General features: G+C 43.0%; 2 protein-coding genes across 2 annotated transcripts in view; both read right to left on the bottom strand.

Annotated features, from left to right (window-relative positions):
• LOC141047585 (perilipin-2-like) overlaps window positions 1-22,681 on the bottom strand; it is a 75,406-nt gene extending 52,725 nt beyond the window's left edge. The window contains exon 1 of the mRNA XM_073542733.1: window positions 22,549-22,681. Coding sequence (XP_073398834.1) covers window positions 22,549-22,575 — 27 coding nt within the window. The 5' untranslated portion in view covers window positions 22,576-22,681. The remainder of the gene's footprint in view (window positions 1-22,548) is intronic.
• Window positions 14,619-22,686, bottom strand: LOC141047586 (perilipin-2-like). The gene is made up of 7 exons (XM_073542734.1): window positions 22,549-22,686; window positions 18,201-18,396; window positions 17,369-17,451; window positions 17,037-17,289; window positions 15,636-15,820; window positions 15,305-15,418; window positions 14,619-15,226 (listed from the first exon to the last, which is right to left on the bottom strand). Exons 1-7 carry the CDS (start codon window positions 22,573-22,575, stop codon window positions 14,861-14,863), a joined length of 1,224 nt encoding a protein of 407 aa, XP_073398835.1. The 5' UTR covers window positions 22,576-22,686; the 3' UTR covers window positions 14,619-14,860.
• Window positions 22,687-22,961: the final 275 nt, after the last annotated feature.

The raw sequence follows: 22,961 nt of genomic DNA, 5'->3' as shown, positions 1-22,961 counted from the left end.
CCCTGATGTACCTAAACAGTGGAAACCCCCTACAAGTGACCCCATTTTGGAAACTAGACCCCCCAAGGAACTTATCTAGATATGTGGTGAGAACTTTGAACCCACAAGGGCTTTACAGAAGTTTATAACGTACAGCAGTACAATTAAAAAATCATATTTTTTCCACAAAAATGATCTTTTCACCCCAATTTTTATTTTCCCAAGGGTAACAGGACCCTAAAAGTTATTGTGCAATTTGTCCTGAGTACGCTGATACCCCACATGTGGGGGTAAACCACTATTTGGGCGCATGGCAGAGCTCGGAAGGGAAGCAGCGCCATTTGACGTTTTTGGCTGGAATTGAGATCGGACACCATGTCGCGTTTGGAAAACCCCTGATGTACCAAAACAGTGGAAACCCCCCACAAATGACACCATTTTGGAAACTAGACCCCCTAAGGAACTTATCTAGATGTGTGGTGAGAACTTTGAACCCCCATGGGCTTCACAGAAGTTTATAACATAAAGCCATACAATTAAAAAATCATATTTTTTCCACAAAAATGATCTTTTCACCCTCAATTCTTATTTTTCCAAGGGTAACAGGACCCTAAAAGTTATTGTGCAATTTGTCCTGAGTACGCTGATACCCCACATGTGGGGGTAAACCACTATTTGGGCGCATGGCAGAGCTCGGAAGGGAAGCAGCGCCATTTGACGTTTTTGGCTGGAATTGAGATCGGACACCATGTCGCATTTGGAAAACTCCTGATGTACCAAAACAGTGAACCCCCCACAAATGACACCATTTTGGAAACTAGACCCCCTAAGGAACTTATCTAGATGTGTGGTGAGCACTTTGACCCCCCCAGTGCTTCACAGAAGTTTACAACGCCCGGGCGTGAAAAAAAAAATTCGTATTTTTTCCACAAACATGATCTTTTAGTCACCATTTTTTTATTTTCCCAAGGGTACCAGGAGAAATTGGACCCCAAAAGTTGTTGTCCAATTTGTCCTGAGTATGCTGATACCCCATACATGGGAGAAAACTACTGTATGGGCACAAGTCGGGGCTCGGAAGGGAAGTAGTGACGTTTTGGAATGCAGACTTTGATGGAATGGTCTGCGGGTGTCATGTTGCCTTTGGAGAGCCCCTAATGTACCTAAACAGTGGAAACCCCCCACAAATGACACCATTTTGTAAACTAGACCCCCCAAGGAACTTATCTAGATGTGTGGTGAGCACTTTGAACCCCCAAGGGCTTCACAGAAGTTTATAATGCCAGGGCATGAAAATAAAAAAATCGTATTTTTTCCACAAACATGATCAATTAGTCCCCAATTTTTTCATTTTCCCAAGGGTAACAGGAGAAATTGGACCCCCAAAAGTTGTTGTCCAATTTGTCCTGAGTACGCTGACACCCCATATGTGGGAGAAAACTACTGTATGGGTACACGTCGGGGCTCGGAAGGGAAGCAGTGACGTTTTGGAATGCAGACTTTGATGGAATGGTCTGCGGGTGTCATGTGCGTTTGGAGAGCCCCTGATGTACCTAAACTATTGAAACTCCCCACAAGTGACCCCATTTTGGACACTAGACCCCCCACGGAACTTATCTAGATGTGTGGTGAGCACTTTGAACCCCCAAGTGCTTCACAGAAGTTTATAACGCTTGGACGTGAAAATAAAAAAATCATTTTTTTCCACAAAAATGTTATTTTTGCCCCCAATTTTTTATTTTCCTAAGGGTAACAGGAGAAATTGGACCCCAAAAATTTTTTTGCAATTTGTCCTGAGTAGGCTGATACCCTACATGTGGGGGTAAAACACTGTTTGGGCGAATAGCAGAGCTTGGAAGGGAAGGAGCGCCATTTGACTTTTTCAACTCAGAATTGGCTGGAATTGAGATCAGACGCCATGTTGCATTTGGAGAGCCCCTGATGTGCCCAAACAGTGGAAACCCCCAATTCTAACTCCAACCCGAACCCCAACACGCCCCTAACCCTAACCCTAGCCTAACCCTACCCTAACCCTAACCCTAGCCCTAACCCTACCCCAACACACCCCTAGCCCTAACCCTAACCCTAATGGAAAAATGGAAATAAATACATTTTTTTTATTTTATTATTTTTCCCTAACTAAGGGGGTGATAACGGGGGGTTTGATTTACTATTTATGGCGGTTTTTATGTTTGGCGGCTGTCGCACGCTAAAAGACGCTTTTTATTGTAAAAATAGTTTTTGCATCACCACATATTGAGAGCTATAATTTTTCCGTATTTTGACCCACCGAGTCATGTGAGGTCTTATTTTGTGCAGGACGAGTTGACGTTTTTATTGGTACCATATTCGGGCACGTGGAATTTTTTGATCGCTTTTTATTCCGATTTTTGGGACGCAGAATGAACAAAAACCAGCGTTTCATGAATTTCTTTTGGGGGAGTGCGTTTACACCGTTCCGCGTGCGGTAAAATTGATAAAGAGGTTTTATTCTTCACGTCAGTACGGTTACACTGATACCTCATTTAGGTCGTTTTTTTATGTTTTTGTCGGTTTTATGCAATGAAAACTATTTTAGATAAAAAATAATTATTTTTGCATCGTTTTATTCAGCGAGCTATAACTTTTTTATTTTTTCGCTGATGATGCTGTGTGGCGGCTCGTTTTTTGCGGGACAAGATGACGTTTTCAGCGGTACCATGGATATTTATATGCGTCTTTTTGATCGCGCGTTATTACACTTTTTGTTTGGCGGTATGATAATAAATCATTATTTTTTGCTTCGTTTTTTATTTTTATTTTTTAAGGGGTTTGCTAAAGGGGTTAACTAATGGGACAGTTTTATAGGGCGGGTCGTTACGGACGCGGCGATACCTAATATGTGTACTTTTATTGTTTGTTTTTTTTATTATTTCCAAAAAATGGATTTATTGGGGGAATATTTTTTTTTTTTCTAATATATTTGGCGATATTTTTTAAATTATTTTTACACTTTTTTTTATTTTTTTTTTTACTTTATTAAATAGTCCCAGGTGGGACATCACTGTCCTGTGACAGATCGCTGATCTGTCACATCACAGATCACTGTGACAGATCAGCGATCTGACACAGGCACTGCAGAAGGCTTCCTCAAGCCTGCGCTTTGCAGGCACTGAGGAAGCCAGCTTCCTCAGGCCCCCGAAGGCCCCCGTCGCCATCTTGGATTTGGGGGCCTGGAGGAAAGGAGTCCCCCGCAGCAGCGCTGCACATTGCGCTGCCGTGGGGGGCTCAGGGAAGCACGGAGGGAAGCACGCGTGTTTGATCGCGGTGTGCAAGGGGTTAACGTGTCGGGGGAGGTCCGTGACCGCCCCTGACACATTGTGCCGGGTGTCAGCTGTGATAATCAGCTGACACCCGGCCGCGATCAGCGGCGCTCACCACGTGGGCGCCGCTGTTCGCGGAAGACGTACTATCCCGTCCACGGTCATACGGGCCCGGGTACCGTGGACGGGATAGTACGTCGGATGTCAGGAAGGGGTTAAAGAAAAAAAAATCACTCCTTCAGCAGCATTATTAACACCACCTGAGGATGTCAGAGGATGATTTCTTTAGGACAAAGGAATGATTGGTTATATACAAATATTTCTGAGAGGAATATTATTAACAAACTTAAAAAAAATAAATATACCAGTATTTATTTTCCTGGGTCCAAAGACAGTCCAGAAAGAGGAGAGGCGTTAATGCTCTGTAGAACTACTATTTCTCTGAGTGGAGATAGAATAGAAAAAATTGAAAGAAAATAAAAAAAATTAAAAAAAACAGGGTTTAGGTTACTCATCCAATTTTCTAACCGCAGCACCATCGGTTTATTCCTATTACTGTGAAGCACTAATAGTTAATAAGTCTCTAAATTTAAAGGGCTTTCTAGACATAAAGGAGTATGATGGAAATAAATATAATAAGACCACATCCCTTATAAAACATGAATAAGATCCTTTATAACAATTAAATAATCAACCCATCAGGTATTTTATGGTGAAATTCTTTAAAAACTCCCACAGAAAAATAAATATTAAAAGACATCCATAAATATTGAAAATATAAATAAATACATATAACAAACTCTATTAATAAATTAAATAAAAACCTCTGTGATCTCATTAAGACCCTGTGGTTTGAGGCGTCTTAATTTATAGATCCAATATACCTCTCTCCTGTTTAATTTCAGAATCCTATTTGGAATATGAGCAGGGATATGATCAATAGGAATAATTCTTAACTTATTAAAATCTTTCTTATGAACTAAGGTATAATGTCTCGAAAGACCATGGGTAAGAAGACCTTTTTTTATGTTGTGTCTGTGGGAATTCAGACGGAGATGAAGTTGTTGTGTAGTTCTTCCTACGTATTGCTTTCCGCAGGGGCATTCAATCATATAAATAACATTCAGAATTACAGTTTAGGAAGTAGGGTATATTGAATTTCTCTTTAGCGGAAAAGGAGATAATATCCATCATCTTATGCCCAATACTCTGGCAGCATAAACAGTTCTTAGTACCACATTTTAAAGTCCCTTTAATAGTGTTTGAAACATGCCTCTCATGGCTGTTGGTTACTGGCTTGAGGCGACTAGGTGCTATGATGCTCCTGATAGTAGGTGCTCTACGGTACGTTATTCCAGGATTTCTTGGGAGGATTTTACTGAGGACAGGGTCATCAAGTAGGATGTACCAATTTTTCTGTAAAAACTCGCGGATTTCCTTGTGTTGATTGCTATATTGAGTTATAAAATTCATGCAAAATTTATTATCAGTACCATTTTTAACATTATCCAACAGCGCTGTCTGTTTCAATTTCATAGAATTTTTATAGGCTCGTTTTACCAGATTTGAGGGATATTTCTGGGTTAAAAAAAATTTTTTCTGAGAGTAGCAGACTGGTGTTTAAAATCAGTATCAGTGGTACAGTTCTTTCTGATACGGCGAAATTGATTGTTGGGGATATTTTTCAGCCATTTAGGATAGTGCCCACTGCTGAAGTGGATGTAGCTATTAGAGTCAACTTTCTTAAAAAAGGTTTTACTACAGATCCTGTTATTTTCTACAAAAAGAGTGATATTTAAAAAGATAATGCTAAAAACATCATAAAAAGCAGTAAAGGAAATATCCCAGTTGTTGTTCATTTGTTGGATAAAATCATTAATATTGTTTTCTGTATTGTCCCAAACAAAAAATAGGTCATCAATAAATCTCTTATAAAATACAATATATTTTTGCCAAATTTCATTAAAAACAAATATTTCTTCAAAAAACCCCATAAAAAGATTCGCAAACATAGGTGCTACTTTCGAGCCCATCGCGGTCCCATTCGTTTGATGGTAAAACTCATTTTCAAATGTAAAATAATTATTTTTTAATATAAATTCTAGTCCCTTGGCTAAAAAGTTTTTTTATAAAATAGAGAGTCTCTCATCAAATTTAAGAAAGTAATAAAAACAAAGTAGTCCCACATCATGTGGGATATTAGAATATAGTGATGCTATGTCCATGGTTAAAAAAACATAACTGGTTTTCCAAGGGATATTTTGTAGTAGCGCCAGTAGATGAGAGGAGTCTCGAAGATGACTCTTGAGGTTAAAAACATGTATTAGCATGGTTCTATCAATGTATTGGGCCAAATTGGAAGTTAATGAGTTAATTCCTGCGATAATTGGTCTGCCTGGGGGGTTTTGCATGTTTTTATGTATTTTTGGGAGATGGTAAAAAAAAATGGGACACTAGGGTTTTTTATACTTAAAAAATTCCTTTCTTTTTTATTAAAAATATCCAACTCAAAATTTTCTAAAATGAATTCATTATATTTCACTATAGATGAAGTATTCTTTAAGGGAGAAATTAGGTGTTATTCAGTATGCTAATTTCATCTCAACCGAATAACACCTGTTTAATTCATAACTCAAACATGTCCAACACTGGCACTGTTCCTTTTTTGCCCCGGGTTTTCAAAAACTCACAAACAAATCAGTTTTTTCTTCCAAGAATGGGCAAAAGAAAAGGCATCACAGAGGTTCCAGGGAAGGGAGAAACAAAAATGAAAAAAGGGAAAATGACTTCCTTATAAAAGAATCCTCTTCTATGGAAGGAAAGGCAAAATCCAGCATTTTTAACCTGTCTGAAAGGTTAAATGAAAGTACATTATTATGTAAAGGTCTATCCTTTTGCCCAACTAATATTTCTAAAGAATTTGATCTTTTTTTTGCCTTGCAAACCTTTGTGAGAAAATTGTCTCTCAAAAGACATTTTTTATTAAGGAAAATTAAGAATATTAATACACCTGTTGAAACTAAATCTGAAACAGAAATTTTTTTTCATCTAGATGTTCCAGTTAAATCAAATTTTTTATCCTACAGAAGTCAAAGGTCATCATATCAGTGTCTTTTGTGACATTGTACTAAAACAACTAAAAAAAATTACAAAGAAAAAACTTCAATCTTTAGTAGTAATAAAAAACTCAATTTAAGTTCGGATTAAAAACTGGCAATGAAATCGGTGGCCTCTAATAAAAATATTGTAATCAGATCAGCCGACAAAGGCGGACGAGTAGTGATACAAAATCGCAAGGATTATATTAATGAATCTATGAGGATTCTTTCTGATGATAATTATTATAAAAAAAAGCACCCTTAAAGAATATACTTCATCTATAGTGAAATATAATGAATTCATTTTAGAAAATTTTGAGTTGGATATCTAATATATAAAGCTCAAAGTGTGTATGTATGTATGTATGTGTGTGTATGTATGTGTGTATGTCTGGGATTGGCATCCGCACCGTCGCAGCTACAGCCACAAAATTTGGCACAGTCTCACGTCTGGACCCCGAGAGCATCCTAGGCTATGTTGTGAGGTGAAATTTTAACCCCGTGCGTTCCAATTCACCAAACAAATTTGCCCCCATCTACATACTGGGGAAAAAGTGTGTGCGTGTCAAGCCCCGCCCATCATTATGATGTCATAATGCCCCTATTTGCATACTGGGGAAACAGTGTGTGCGCATCAAGCCCCGCCCCTCATTATGATGTTACAATGGTTGCCATGGCGACGCTGATGTCATCATAGGTTGCAAGCCCTGCCGCCGCTCATTATGATGTCATAATGGTTGACTATGGGATGGAGGATGTGTGATGGGTATATGGGCACTGGACTATGGGATGGAGGATATGTATGACAGGTATATGGGCACAGGATTATGGGATGGCGGATATGTATGATGGGTATATGGGCACGGGACTATGGGATGGAGGATATGTATGATGTGTATATGGGCATGGGACTATGAGATGAAGGATGTGTGATGGATATATGGGCACTCAACTATGGGATGGCGAATATGTATGATGGGTATATGGGCATGGGACTATGGGATGGCGAATATGTATGATCGGTATATGGGCATGAGACTATGGGATGGAGAATATGTATGATGGGTATATGGGCATGGGACTATGGGATGGAGGATGTGTGATGGGTATATGGGCACTCGACTATGGGATGGAGGATATGTATGATGGGTATATGAGCACGGGCCTATGGGATGGTGGATATGTATGATGGGTATGTGGGCACGGGACTATGGGATGGAGGATAATTATAATTTGTTATAACTAACCACAGTTAGTGTTTGTTATAACTAAGCACATGTTTTTAACCTCAAGAGTCATCTTCTAGACTCCTCTCATCTACTGGCGCTACTACAAGATATCCCTTGGAAAACCAGTTACCGGGCATAGTAACTAACTGTGGTTAGTTATAACAAATTATAATTATTCTCCATCCCATAGTCCCGTGCCCATATACCCATCATACATATCCACCATCCCATAGCCCCGTGCCCATATACCCATCATACATATCCTCCATCCCATAGTCCCGTGCCCATATGCCCGTCATACATATCCTCCATCCCATAGTCCAGTGCCCATATACCCATCACATCATCCATCCCATAGTCAACCATTATGACATCATAATGAGCGGCGGCAGGGCTTGCAACCTACGACATCAGCGTCGCCATGGCAACCATTGTGACATCATAATGAGGGGCGGAGCTTGATGCGCACACACTGTTTCTCCAGTATGCAAATAGGGGCATTATGACATCATAATGAGGGGCGGGGCTTGACATGCACACACTTTTTCCCCAGTATGTAGATGGGGGCAAATTTGTTTGGTGAATTGGAACGCGCGGGGTTAAAATTTCGCCTCACTACATAGCCTAGGACGCTCTCGGGGTCCAGACGTGCGACTGTGCCAAATTTTGTGGCTGTAGCTGCGACTGTGCGGATGCCAATCCCGGACATACACACATACATACACACACACACACACACACACACACACACACACACACACATACATACATACATACATACATACTTTGAGCTTTATATATTAGACTAGCTGAAGAGCCCGGCGCTGCCCGGGCATAGTAACTAACTGTGGTTAGTTATAGAAAATTATAATTATCCTCCATCCCATAGTCCCGTGCCCATATACCCATCATACATATCCACGATCCCATAGGCCCGTGCCCATATACCCATCATACATATCCTCCATCCCAAAGTCGAGTGCCCATATACCCATCACACATCCTCCATCCCATAGTCCCATGCCCATATACCCATCATACATATTCTCCATCCCATAGTCCCATGCCCATATACCCATCATACATATTCTCCATCCCATAGTCCCATGCCCATATACCCATCATACATATTCGCCATCCCATAGTCGAGTGCCCATATACCCATCACACATCCTTCATCTCATAGTCCCGTGCCCATATACCCATCATACATATCCTCCATCCCATAGTCGAGTGCCCATATACCCATCATACATATCCGCCATCTCATAGTCCCATGCCCATATACCCGTCATACATATCCTCCATCCTATAGTCCAGTGCCCGTATACCCATCACACATCCTCCATCCCATAATCCCGTGCCCATATACATATCCGCCATCCCATAGTCCCGTGCCCATATACCCGTCAAACATATCCTCTATTCCATAGTCCAGTGCCCATATACCCATCACACATCTTCCATCCCATAGTCCCGTACCCATATACATATCCGCCATCCCATAGTCCCGTACCCATATACCCGCCATACATATCCTCCATCCCATAGTCCAGTGCCCATATACCCATCACACATCCTCCATCCCATAGTCCCGTTCCCATATACCCATCATACATATCCTCCATCCCATAGTCCGGTGCCCATATACTCATCACACATCCTCCATCTCATAGTCAACCATTATGACATCATAATGAGCGGCGGCGGGGTTTGCAACCTTTGATGACATCAGGGTCGCCATGGCAACCATTGTGACATCATAATGAGGGGCGGAGCTTGGCGCGCACACACTGCTTCCCCGGTATGCAAATAGGGGCATTGTGACATCACAATGAGGGGCGGGGCTTGACACGCACACACTTTTTCCCCCAGTATGTAGATAGGGGCAACATTGTTTGGTGAATTGGAACACGCGGGGTTAAAATTTCGCCTCACAACATAGCTTAGGACGCTCTCGGGGTCCAGACGTGCGACTGTGCCAAATTTTGTGGCTGTAGCTGCGACGGTGCTGATGCCTATCCCGGACATACAAACAAACATACACACACACACATACACACTTTGAGCTTTATATATTAGATATAGCAATCAACACAAGGAAATCTGCAAGGTTTTACAGAAAAATTGGTACATCCTACTTGATGACCCTGTCCTCAGTGAAATCCTCCCAAGAAATCCTGGAATAACGTACCGTAGAGCACCTACTATCAGGAGCATCATAGCACCTAGTCGCCTCAAGCCAGTAACCAACAGCCATGAGAGGCATGTTTCAAACACTATTAAAGGGGCTTTAATATGTGGTACTAAGAACTGTTTATGCTGCCAGAGTATTGGGCATAAGATGATGGATATTATCTCCTTTTCCACTAAAGAGAAATTCAATATACCCTACTTCCTAAACTGTAATTCTGAATGTTATTTATATGATTGAATGCCCCTGCGGAAAGCAATACGTAGGAAGAACTACACAACAACTTCATCTCCGTCTGAATTCCCACAGACACAACATAAAAAAGGTCTTCTTACCCATGGTCTTTCTTTTCCAAACAGTTTTATTAACATTTTATAACAGAGCATACATAAATGCAATATCATGAGGCATTCATGACACATGAAAGAAAAAATAAAAACACAACCAGACTATAAATAATAATAAGAAGAACTCATGGAAACATTTCCAGCCAGCGAGACCATTTCTTTATAAAGGAAGGAAGACAGACATTCAGCAACGCCAATTTTTGCTCATACGACTTATGTAAAGTCAGCTTTGCAATAACATCAAGTGAAGAGGGCACTCGATTGAATTTCCAATAAAACGCAATTTCATTTTTAGAAACCAAAAGTAAATGAATAACCAATTTCCTAACAGAAGGATTCAAACGACTTGCTTCCAACGAGAGCAGGGCGAACCGAGGAGTCAGTGAAAAATCTGATTGATTTAAAATATGAGAAATAAGAGAGGAGATGTTGTCCCAAAAATGCCGAAGACGTGGACAAAACCAAAATAAGCCCATGGTCTTTCGAGACATTATACCTTAGTTCATAATAAAGATTTTAATAAGTTAAAAATTATTCCTATTGATCATATCCCTGCTCATATTCCAAATAGGAATATGAATTTAAACAGGAAAGAAGTATATTGGATCTATAAATTAAGAAGCCTCAAACCACAGGGTCTTAATGAGATCACAGAGGTTTTTATTTAATTTATTAATAGAGTTTGTTATATGTATTTATTTATATTTTTTAACCCCTTTCTGACATCAGACGTACTATCCCGCCAATGGGACCCGGGACGGGGTAGTACGTCTAGCGCGATCAGTGGCGCCCACGTGGTGAGCGCCGCTGATCGCGGCCGGGTGTCAGCTGATTATCACAGCTGACACCCGGCACAATGTGTCAGGGGCGTTAACCCCTTGCACACCGCGATCAAACACGATCACGGTGTACCGCGGGTTAAAGGGAAGCATCAGCAGGGAGGGGGCTCCCTCCGTGCGTCCCTAAACCCCCCACACCAGCGCAATGTGCAGCGCTGCTGCGGGGGGCTCTTTCCCTGCAGGTTCCTGGATCCAAGATGGCGACAGGGACCTTTGGGGGCCTGCAGGGAGCTGGCTTCCTCTGTGATTTAAGGGCATAAAAATTCAAAGTTGGAAAATTGCAAAATTTTAAACATTTCGCCAAATTTCCGTTTTTTCACAAATAAACACAAGTTATTTGAATGAAATTTTACCACTAACATGAAGTACAATATGTCAGGAGAAAACAATGTCAGAATCACCGGGATCCATGGAAGCGTTTCAGAGTTATTACCTCATAAAGGGACAGTGGTCAGAATTGTAAAAATTGGCCCGGTCATAAACGTGCAAACCACCCTTGGGGGTGAAGGGGTTAATATTTATGGATGTCTTTTAATATTTATTTTTCTGCGGGAGTTTTTAAAGAATTTCACCATAAAATACCTGATGGGCTGATTATTTAATTGTTATAAAAGATCTTATTCATGTTTTATAAGGGAAGTATTTTTAATGTGGTCTTATTATATTTATTTCCATCATACTCCTTTATGTCTAGAAAGCCCTTTAAATTTAGAGACTTATTAACTATTAGTGCTTCACAGTAATAGGAATAAACCGATGGTGCTGTGGTTAGGAAATTGGATGAGTAACCTGAACCCTGTTTTTTTTTTTTCTTTTAATTTTTTCTATTCTATCTCCACTCATCATGTCCACTGTTCAGAAGCTTAATGGTGCTAGGCAGCCGCACCCAGCCTTTTCACCAGGGTCACTCCTGTTCTTGGGTGGGGCATGGGCTGGCCCCTCCAACCATTTTCCAGCGTTCAGTGGGAAGGGGCAGCTGTCACTTGATGTACACCGCTCCCCCCAAGGGTGGGTTTGGCATAGCCCCTGATAGTCCAATTTGGCAGCGAAGTCCTGCTATTCTTTCAGGCACTTCTATGCCACAGCCATTTCTGCAAAGTCCTTTTTGTTCAAGGTTCTTCTAATTAAAGCCAGCAATCCCAAACAGTCCAGTTTTGTAATCCACAGTGGTTAATCTTCAACCCGTGCAGCTTGGGTCCTCCAAGTCTTCAGTGCAGTCTCACCGCTGACGTTGGTGGAGATGTACCTACAAGTGGCGTAGTTGGCAGGATCATGTGCCAACTGTGGGTGGTCCCTTTTTCGTCGTGAACAGGCAGGAGACAGATACTGGTGTACGTTCAACAGGTCCTCTTTATTGGCAGTCTTCCTGACAACCACAGCAACACGACAGCTTCTGTACACAGGCCCAGGTACCCTTCACCTTCTCTCCTAAAGTAACGTCCCTCACGTTTCTATCGCTGTGACTGCCCTAGGCCTACCACCACAGCACTCCGCCTGTCCAAGTCCATCCGGTATCCCGTCCATGGGCATAGGGGCCCGGGTCCCATGGACGGGATAGTACGTCTGATGTCAGGAAGGGGTTAAAGTGTGGCGGCTGTGGGATGTGTGTACGGAGTTGGCGCAAAGGGGGCTGATAAAAAAAAAAAAAAGCGAGTGTAGGTACGTGCGCTGACTGGGGGTGGTACCTTTTTTGCCGCAAAACAGACTGGCGACAGAAACGGTGTACATTCAACAGGTCCTCTTTATTGGCAATCCTCCCGACGACCACAGCAACACGACAGCTTCCATATACACAGGCCCGGGTACCTTTCACCTCTCTCCTAAAGTGACGTCCCTCTCGGTTCTATCACTGTGGCTGCCCTAGGCCTACAACCACAGTGCTTCGCCTGTCCGAGTCCGTCCGGTACCCCCGTGCATCTATGGTGTGGCTATCCTGTCAGGGCCACCCCCCTGACTGTTTCTTTCAGTCCCTCCCGGAGCTAGTCCGTCTCCTCCTGTGCAGCACTGAACTCCTCCGGGACTGGATTCTCTCTCCTTCTGGAACTCTCTCTATTTATTCCCTTGCCTGGGAATTCCGCTCCTGAGACCCCTGTAACTCCACCCACCATGACTCTACGGTTTCTTTAGCATTAGCTGCTGTTAAGTCCTTTCCCTGCTTTCTTTTGTCTCCCTCTAGTGGCCAAACCGCAGTACTGCACTGTCCTTTTCCTGCTCTTTGCCTCCCCCTAGTGGCCAAAATCAGGTCCTACACCATCTCTTCCTAATTCCAGCTGTTTCCCATATATATATATATATATATATATAGATATACACAAATTCACATCAAGTATGTTTACTGTCCATCTTAAATTTACTTTTCCTCCATAAAGGGGGTGGGGGGGGAAGAATTGGGATAGATGGAGATAGATTGGGCAGGGATGAGGAAACAGTTGTAGTGTTCCCCTTTGGCAGGGATTGTGGCACCATAATACCCAGCACATGAGCTCTTGATGTGACCGCTCTGCAGGAATTCTCAGCTAGATTGAGGACCCCTGCAGAGCAGACAGGTCACACCACTGCTGTGATCTGTCATCGGTGGGATCGATGTGATCATTTGATACCACCAATCTCTGCTGGCCTTGGTGACTATGGCAACTGCCTAGGATCAGAGCTCACAGCTCCAATTCCTAGGCAGGTCACCAGCAAGGCACAGAGTGGTCAATGTGTGACTGCCGCTGTGCCCTGTGATCATCATCGTTGATCGTGCCAACCAGCACCTGCTGGGCCTGTCCTACGATCGGTGCTATTACAGCGTGGTAATACCATTGCAATTGGCAGTTGTGCCAGTCAAGGTAGTTTTTGCCGATGCCTGGTGTTGCCAGGCTCCAGCCTAGGATCAAGTACATTGGTACTCGATCCTAGCCTGAGACCTCATTGGCTGAAATTAGGAGGCTGCGATTGGCTGTTCAATTCTGAACAGCCAGTCACAGCGCTCAGGAGGCCAACACCATTTCTTTAGGCTATGTGCACACGTAGATTTTTGGGTGTGGGGATTTGAGAGAAAACTGCAGGACAAAAGTCCTGTGGTTTTACACCTCATAATGGATGAGATGTAAAGCTGCAGTGTTTCTGCACCAAACAATTGACGTGCGGTGGATTGTAAACTACAGCAAAGACTGCGTGGAAAAATCTGCAGCATGTGCACTGTTTTTCCATTGAAAAATCAAGGTACTGTACAATGCAGCAAAATCTGCTGCGTTTCTGCAGAGCCAAAGCCGCTGCGGAAATGCAGATTTCACTATGTGTGCACATACCGTAAGATGCCATTGGAATTTTAATGTGAACACTGACTTACAGCAAGTCGTGGTATTGCATCAAAGGGCATGACGTACTATCCCTTCCATGGTCCGGGTCACCTGGATGGGATAGTATGTCAAATGTCAGAAAGGGGGTTAAAGCCAAGTTTAAAATGCATCCATCAAGATTCCCCATTCTGATGGCATTTAGTACTCTAGCCACTAACAAACTTCCAGAGGCCATTGGAGCATACAAAGCTACTAGGTAGTACTGTCCACAGACTAATGTTAGACATCTCATGAGCATTGAGGAAATCCTCAATGAATACAAGTAAAAACCAAAAAGAACATGTCAGACAATCAATGCAGCGTTTTATTTATACAAAAGTGCACAAAAAAGGAAACTGTACAGAGTGAGTGAGTGTCTATGCATTAGTGGTACCAGATTTGTGGAGATAAGCAGAAACATCCAAAAGTAAAACAAAGTCCAATGTTAGTGACAACTCCTTTCACATGGTCTATTGCCAGTACTGGCCCTTAGCTTAAGATAGCATTAATCCATTTAGGTGATCCAGTGTCTCAACAGAAGCTTGGATTTTACTCCTCTTTAATTGAATCTCCTATATCTGCTTCTTGCTCCCCACGTTGGCTACCAACCAGTTCTGGATAAAACCGACCAACCAGCCAATTTAGTGAAGTGTTGTTTATCGCGTAGATCAGCACATCATCCATACTAGCTTTTATTTTTGTGAACTTGTCCTTTGTGGAGGTTAAAAGGCTGTCAGACATTTCTCTGAAGGAAGAGGCAGAGTGGAAGTTTTGGTAAACATCTGTAGCCACAGTATAAACCTTGTTTTTAGTATTCTGTGGAAGACTGCGAACGCTGGAGACCAGAATCAAGCATGTAGTCTGCAGGTGCTGAGTGAGATGTTGTGCAATGGTTAGTACGCGGGATTCAATTTGCTGCAATTAGAAATTGACATGTTACATTTTAATGTACAAATGATGCCTAGCATAAGCCTTCTGAAGCAATGGCATTACCTCTGCATCCTCAGTGTCCCCACCAGCATCTGCTCCTGTGCCTCTTGTCCACTCGACCCACTTGTTGTACACGTTCTCCTGTGCATCATTCACAGTTTTTCTTGCATAAGCAAGCTTAAAAGAAGTAATACATTTACTTGGGTTCATGGAAGACAGGTGCAAGTACATGCACTGCAACTGGTTTATTTATCCCTCCCCCTATGAAAGTTACTGCCGAGAGCAGTCATCCTTGACTGGTACTGTCACACACCAGTCAACATTAAAGAGATCAGCCTTCAGAAGACTCATGGAGGTCATGACTGATTTTAAGACTACAAGTAGATTTACTAACCAGGATCACAGTGCTCTGGAGCTGAGCAAAGGCCTCCTGACTCCTGCATTTTGCATCCTTGATCCTGGTCAAAGCCTGTTGATAAGAACGCTTGTGGGCCTTAGTAGAGAGGGATTTCAGGCGCAGGTAGTAACCAGGCTCAGCTTGGGACACCTCAAAGCCTTCTGTCCTACTTGCTTCTTTAGCTATAAGGAAGGAGGGAATTATGTCCATATATTCAACAGCTTGCTACACAATTGTGAATTGTTGAGCATGCAGAAATTAACAGTGCAAGATCACTTGTCACAGCAGTCAATATATCCTTGACTTGTTCTGCTAAACCTGTGTTAAGGAGCAGTAATGTAGGTTCTTAAGGAAGCACTCCCATCAGTTTAATATACTGCAATCCTACATAGTGTCATGTGCTTGCAGTTGCTTATTTTGCCCCTCTACCTAATTTTTCCATTAGGTCTAGATGTAATAGAATATTCATCTAGTCTTGTGTAGAGACAGGAAGTCTATTTTCTGTCACTGAAAGACCCTGGTGGAGGGGGAAAGGGGGTTTAGGAGAAGCAGAGCAGCCAGGTGAGGAGTCAGAGGGATGACCCAAGAAGGAAAAAAAAAAAAAAAAAAAAAAATTGTTTCCAGCATCTACAAACTGTAGAAAATGGAAAACAATTGGGTAGAAAGTTATGAGCAATTTAAGGGAATCCATCACCTTTTCCTCCCCCCTATTGGCTGCTGGCATAGACATCAGGGGCTTATCTACAGCATCCTGTAATGCTGTAGATCAGCCTCCAATGTAACCTGAAAGAAAGACACGTTATATTATACTCACTGAGGTGGGTGGTCCAGTGGGTGTTGCCATCCTGTCCGGCACCTCCCTTCATGTGATGACATCCTCTTCTCCCATCCTGAAATGGCTCCTGCGCAGGTGCACGGCTCTACCCTGTTGAGGGCAGAGCAGAATTCTGCAGTGTGCAGGTGCCAGGCCTCTCCTGACACCTGTGCACTGCAGGACTCAACAGGTCAGAGCAGTGCGCCTGCGCCATTACAGGACAGGAAACGAGGATGTCATCACATGAAGGGAGGTGCCGGACAGGCCGGCGACACCCATCGGACACCTCGGTGAGTATAACATGTTTTTCTTCTTTCAGGTTACATCGGAGGCTTATCTACAGAATGCTGTAGATAAGCCCCGCGATGTCTATGCCGGCAGTTGAAAGGAAAAAAAAAAAAAAGTGACAGATTTCTTTTAATTACACAATGCTATATAAAATATAATGGCTGCAGTTTATTAAGAATAAAGCCTTGGATGCGTGCTTCATTAAAGAAACCCAGACAAGCTAGTATTTGGACTCCCTCAGAAAGTCAATATACCTTGAGCACACAAGTTGGCAGGCTTAGTAGGTTTTGGCTTACCCAACTCCTCATCTGTTGGTGGCAGGTAGTGTTCCAGAAGAGATTCAGACCTCGTTAGTGCAGAATCCACACGGTTGCTCATCATCTTCACTACATGGCTTCCCAGAACAGTGTTAATGCTGCCATTCACAACTGCCCTAGTCATCTCCACACCACCTTGCACAGCGCCCTTTGTTTTATCCACTACTCCTGTGATACTATGTATTACAGCATTTCTGGCACCAACAACAGCTTCTGAGGCATTAGCCACAACCTAAGATATATACAAGATGGCACTAGTGTAATCTAAGCTGAAGTGAAATGTAAGGTTCAGCATCATTTTAGCAGCTTACCTTTTCAGGAGGCTGATACAGAATAGGCAACTTCTCCTCAATCTTGTCCAGTCCAACACAGGCCATATTGTTTGCCAGAGCAACTGTGAAGGGAAGAAAGGGACATCTGAGGCAGTAGTCATCTCTATTTAGAAGACAGCAGAGATCTTCTGAGTTAGGCTGGAATCACAGTAGCTTATGGCATTTGATGAGACATCCCTGCTGGCATAGCAGCCCAGATGTCATCTGCTCCAACCATGCCCCCAGCACATTAGTAGGTTACTGCCAATATACATAGAAAGCTAAACCAGCACAACTGATCACAACTACTGCACCTAGAAAAATAAGTGATTCCTTGCATTATGGTGCTCAGAGGAGGTAGCAAAAAAAAAAAAAAAAAAAAAAACCTGGTGACAGCTCTACAGAGAAATCAGTCAGCCCCCTGTGAGTTTAAGGCCTCATTCACACAGATGAAAAAAGCACTACAAGTGTCAGCTGTGTTAAAAAAATGGATGCACAACACTAAGCCCTTTTCATCTGCCATCACAAAAAAAAAAAAAAGAAAAAAAAAAGCCATGCGTGTTGTGCATGGACGTGTGAACACCATAGAGCAAGATTGATCAGCATGGGTAACAATGATGTCTTCTGAAGGTGCAAGTTATGCAACCATTCCATCTGTCATTTTCTGATCTCTGCTGGTTTATTACAGACCACATTAACTGAATATGCAAGAATACAGTCTAGAGAACTGGATCATGAAACTTAATAAAACGGCAGCAATTATAGCTCAATGCAGTAAGAGAGACACAAGTACAAACAGTGTCCCACATAAGTTGCTAGTGGAAAAACCTACTTTGAGGCTCGAGTTTCTGCAGGATTGGCATGGCACCGGTGATGGCCACAGATGTGATACTCCTCACACTTTTCTCTGCAACGCCACATACAGACTTCAGGTAGGGATGGTTGTCTTTAGTGGTCACGTAGGCAGAGGACACCATGTCATAGGTAGAGCTCACCAGTGGGAGGTTTATCAGCCGTACCACCACATTCTAAGGAAGAGAAAAAGAAAAGCTCTTGAAAAATACTTGGAGGGTTTGCACAAACACCAATGTACTAATTATGATGCTGTGGGAAACACATTTCAGTAATAGTCTTACATAGAGAGCATGCAAGGGCCACTGGCTATGAACAGATAGTGGACAGCTCATTTATCTCTATAGAGCCTCATTACAGATCTAAGGCTGGAGTTACACAATGTGTGGGGAAAAAAAAAAAAAAAAAAAAAAAAAAAAAAGTGTTTTTCATGGACCAGAATCACACAGATGTTCATGAACAGTGCTCTGTATGTCATCCAATTGTAATGCCGGGATGCGATTTTCTCACATCTAAGCATGCGTGTGACAGCTATGTGGTGAGATTTTCTCGCTGGCATGCAAAAAAGACAACCGATCCCAATTTCAGGTTAAAACACAAACGAAAGAATAGATATATATTTCATAGAGTTCTAGATAGTATACTAGCCGCTAAATCAATTGCCAGCTTCTGTAAAATCATAACAGAGCCTAACATGAAGTGACACATGGTTTACATACAGTAAACTAATTTAGTTTTGGGTCTTTGACTATTAGATTAGTGTGTAAAATTTGGGACATGTAGGTGTTAAACAGGTAAATTTGTAAAAGAAAAAAAGTGTAGGCTCCTGCAGTAATTTTTCCACCTGAGAGGGAAAGCCAGTGACTGCGGGCAGATATTAGCCTAGAGAGGAACCATGGTTATTGAAGCTACCCCCCCCACCAGTTACAAACATCTGACAGCACCTTTTCTGGCACTAAGCCTCTATTCCTATTGCTTTAGTGGTGGCTCACGGGCTAATGTCACCTTGCTATTGAAAGGAGACATTAAGCCTGGTTAATAATGGAGAGGTGTCAATAAGAAACCTGGCCATTATTAATCCTATAGTAGTGAAGGGTTAAAAACTAAACTAATTATTTTAATGAAATAATTAGTTTTTTGTCCAAATTTATTATGCTGCCAATCCAACAGAATCCCTTATCCTGCAACAAAAGCCACCCACACAATATCCATACCTCTCCACAGTTCAGTCAGGTCCCCCTGTTGCAGCCCATCACAAGGGGTTAACTAGTTTACAACAGAAACCAGTGCCAAAACTACCGTCCCAGCTGTAAACCACTGCAGAATGAAATCATGTTGGCACAGGCACTCCGGCTAACCGGGGATGAACTAGTAAGCGTGGGAAAGTTTCTGAACTTTTTCCCCATGCTGTCAGTTTACCTTAGGTCAGCCGGGAACTCCACGCAGCCTCACTTACTACCGCTGACATGGACTGCAGCAGGGGACCTGACTGAATTGCAGAGAGGTATGATATTGCTGGTTCTTTATTTTTTTGTTACAGGATAAAGCAGGAGTCACACATAGCAGTCTCGCTAGCGAGATTGCTGCCGAGTCACAACAGCGAGTTCGCTGTGTGAGAGAGCGATCGGCCCCCCTGCTGGGATCGCTGCAAGTAACCTCTGGACATATTTTTCGTCGCTGGTCTCCCGCATCGCTGCGTGTGACAGGCGGGAGACCAGCGATCAGATGTTAAAAAAAAAAAAAAATAAATAGTTATTCTCACCTCCCGACGTCCCGCGCAGCCATCCCGCCTCTCTCCACGCTCCCAGTGATCCTTTGCACGAATGACATCGCGCTGCCGCAAGACTGACATTCTCGCAAAGGATTACTGGGACCGAAGCGTGGAGAGAGGCAGGATGGCTGTGTGGGACGTCGGAAGGTGAGCACAATTTTTTTTTTTTTTTTAACACACAGGGATATGGCATCAGCGCTAACGAACACAGCAATGTCGGGCGCTAGGCATCGCTGGTGAAGCTGTCTGTTAGACAGCTCACCAGCGATCACATAGCGACTTACCAGCAATCGTAACACGCTGATATCTTTGTCGGGATCGCTGGTAAGTCGCTATGTATGACTCTAGCACAAGGGATTCTGTGGATTGGCAGCATAATAAATTTGGTTAAAGATTATCATTTCATTAAAATAATTTAATTAGTGAGTGTTTAACCCTTTACTACTAAAGGATAAATAATGGATTGGTGTCTTATTGACACAGTCATTATTAAACCAGATTAACGTCACCTTTCAATTGCAATATGACATTAACCTCTTATTAACCCATGAGCCACCGCTAAAGGCAATGGGAATAGAGGCCAAGTGCTTGAATTGGCGCTTTTCCTGGGGCAGATTTTTTTTTTTAAGCGCCCCCCCCCCCCCCCCCCCCCTCCTCAATAACCATGGTTCCTTCCTAGGCTATTAATATCTGTCCTCAGTCACTGGCTTTCCCTCTCCCTTTCTGTGATTATAGTCTTGAATTTAACCCCTAGAGTTCAAAAATCTTCCTAACAAACTAATAAATTTAGTAAACACTAAAACATATAAATAGTTTTGATATGACATGGTTTACTATATGTATACCATATGTCAGGTTCTCTAGTGATTTTACAGAAGCCGGCAATTGATTTAGCGGCTATTATGCTGTGTAGAACCATGCAATAATATAGTATTCTATATTCTATGTGTATGTATCTATTCTTTATTAAACCTGTCAGTGTGATTTTACTGTATTGCGCACTGAGTTGCCGGCTTTTGTAAAGGACACCAGCGAATATTTCTCACAATTCACACGTATGCTCCATGTGTGATCTGTTTTTTACCCCAAACACAGACTTGTGTTGGCGAGTCTCAGGCATAATACCGTGCAAATCACAGAACTCTGCCATTCCCTCCGCACATATAATACGGACGAGAAGAAAAAAGATATATATATTGATGGGAGCTGCCCCATATATTAACATTAGGACGAATGCTATGAGATTTTTTTTTCCCCCTCACATAGCACTCATCCGTAGGTCTCGCTAGTGTGACTCTGGCCTAACACTGAGCCACAGATCAGCCATGTGCAGGATTCTCACTGGGGACACCAGTAAGCGCTGAGAACTATAGATCTACACCAGACCCCAGCCTGAAGGAGCCACACAGATCCCATACCTGGGACCATGCACAGCAGTCACCATCATATGGCAGAGCTGGGACATACTAAGAAGAAAGAGGAGGAATAAATAAGAATGAACATACATAACTTATAGGTCCAAAAATATGGAGAGGCATTACAGATTTCTTCTGCAACTTGGCCATCTGCAGTGACAGCATATGCTGCTTTGCAAGCTGAAGGGCAGCTGTCAGAATACTCATCGCTCTGCACACTGGGACGGTGTGTGAGGACAGCAGCAAGACTGCCATGGGCTGCTTACAAGCATTAAGCAGCTGATGGCATCAGAACAAGAGGCTGCAAGGGAGCACCAGGAAGTGTAATGGTTTTTTTTCTTAAAGTTTTCTGATGGGGCCCATGCATACCAGGAAGTTATAGAGAAGATTCTTCGTTGCCTTCCACACCCATGTACATGGAAAGCAGCAAATATTCATTTCTGTTTTGCAGCAGGCACATGAGTTACCCACAGTAGCCAGCTCCTGCTCCTATGACCCACTCCCCTGAGTCACCACCACAGCCAGTACATCTGGACTACAAGAAAGGCACAGCATGTTATAGTCCCTGATCTTTATAGGTGGGGAATGAACATGAAATATATGTAGATGATAGGGGAATGCACACATCCCATATAAACATGTTCATTCCCCACCCATCAAGCTCAGAGAATACAATATACACCTGTTTATATAGGATGTGTATTCATTCCATGGCCAAGATGCACAAGAAGTCTATTATCCCTACCCATGTTTCTGGGCCTATTAGTTATTTTCATTTCTTAATTTTTTTTTTTTTTTTTTTTAGTACAACCCAGCAAAAGCCCCACACCTGGGTGCCAACATCCTGCATGAGTGGGCATCTCACAAGACAAGGGGGCACACGGGTCATATACAGAGGGGGCTCACATGGCCTCTTCCCATGATACAATATAACCCTGTATTTAGACACAGGCACCATCTAACTACAGGACTAAGTGAAGGGGCTCGGAAAATACAAAACTCTATAAAAGGCAGCCAGCCACATCTATATAGAGCAGAGATCTCCCTCCACACCCTGTAATACATGTATATGCACACACCTAAGTGTAGCCAGCAGCCCTTCAGTAGCACTGCACATTACATAAGACAGAAGTAGTTATTACCTGTTGCTGCTGCACCGTCTCAGCCATGTTGCTAAGTGAAAAACCGCAAAAAGCTGAGACACCACCCCCTACTGCCAAACCACCACAGGTGCCAGTTGAGGCTCACCACCCACATGCGCTCTGCACAGAAAAGGGAGGACTGCCTGTTGCTCGGGCGCCTGCGCTCTTATAGGCGGTAACCACGCCCCCTGTCTCCGGGAAGGCTCCCTGCTCTCAGCTGACTGGTGACGTCACGCAGTGTGCTCTCCTGGCTGGTCGGAGGCCGCAGTGCAGCGGTCACACAGGGTATGACAGAGCACTGCAGCTGTGTGCTAGAGCGGTGAGCAGGGCCGTGTATGGGCTGAGGTCACGTGCACATATGGCGGTTATTGCTCCGCACAGTGCAGATAGTCCCAGTGGTTCCGCTGCCGGTG

Source organism: Dendrobates tinctorius, unplaced genomic scaffold, assembly GCF_039654945.1.
Source record: "Dendrobates tinctorius isolate UK_male_01 unplaced genomic scaffold, ASM3965494v1 ptg000128l, whole genome shotgun sequence".
In the NCBI taxonomy this organism is placed as follows: Eukaryota; Metazoa; Chordata; class Amphibia; order Anura; family Dendrobatidae; genus Dendrobates; species Dendrobates tinctorius.
This window is presented reverse-complemented; position numbering and strand designations above follow the sequence as displayed.

Bases quoted from the DNA above. Each gene is read 5' to 3' on its own strand.
- LOC141047586 (XM_073542734.1), bottom strand. From the start codon at position 22,575: ATGGCTGAGACGGTGCAGCAGCAACAG. The intron at 17,452-18,200 runs GTAGGTTTTTCC...TTCCCTTCACAG, and splicing joins GCAGAAACTCGAGCCTCAAA to TTGCTCTGGCAAACAATATG. The intron at 15,227-15,304 runs GTAATGCCATTG...TTCTAATTGCAG, and splicing joins GGGACACTGAGGATGCAGAG to CAAATTGAATCCCGCGTACT.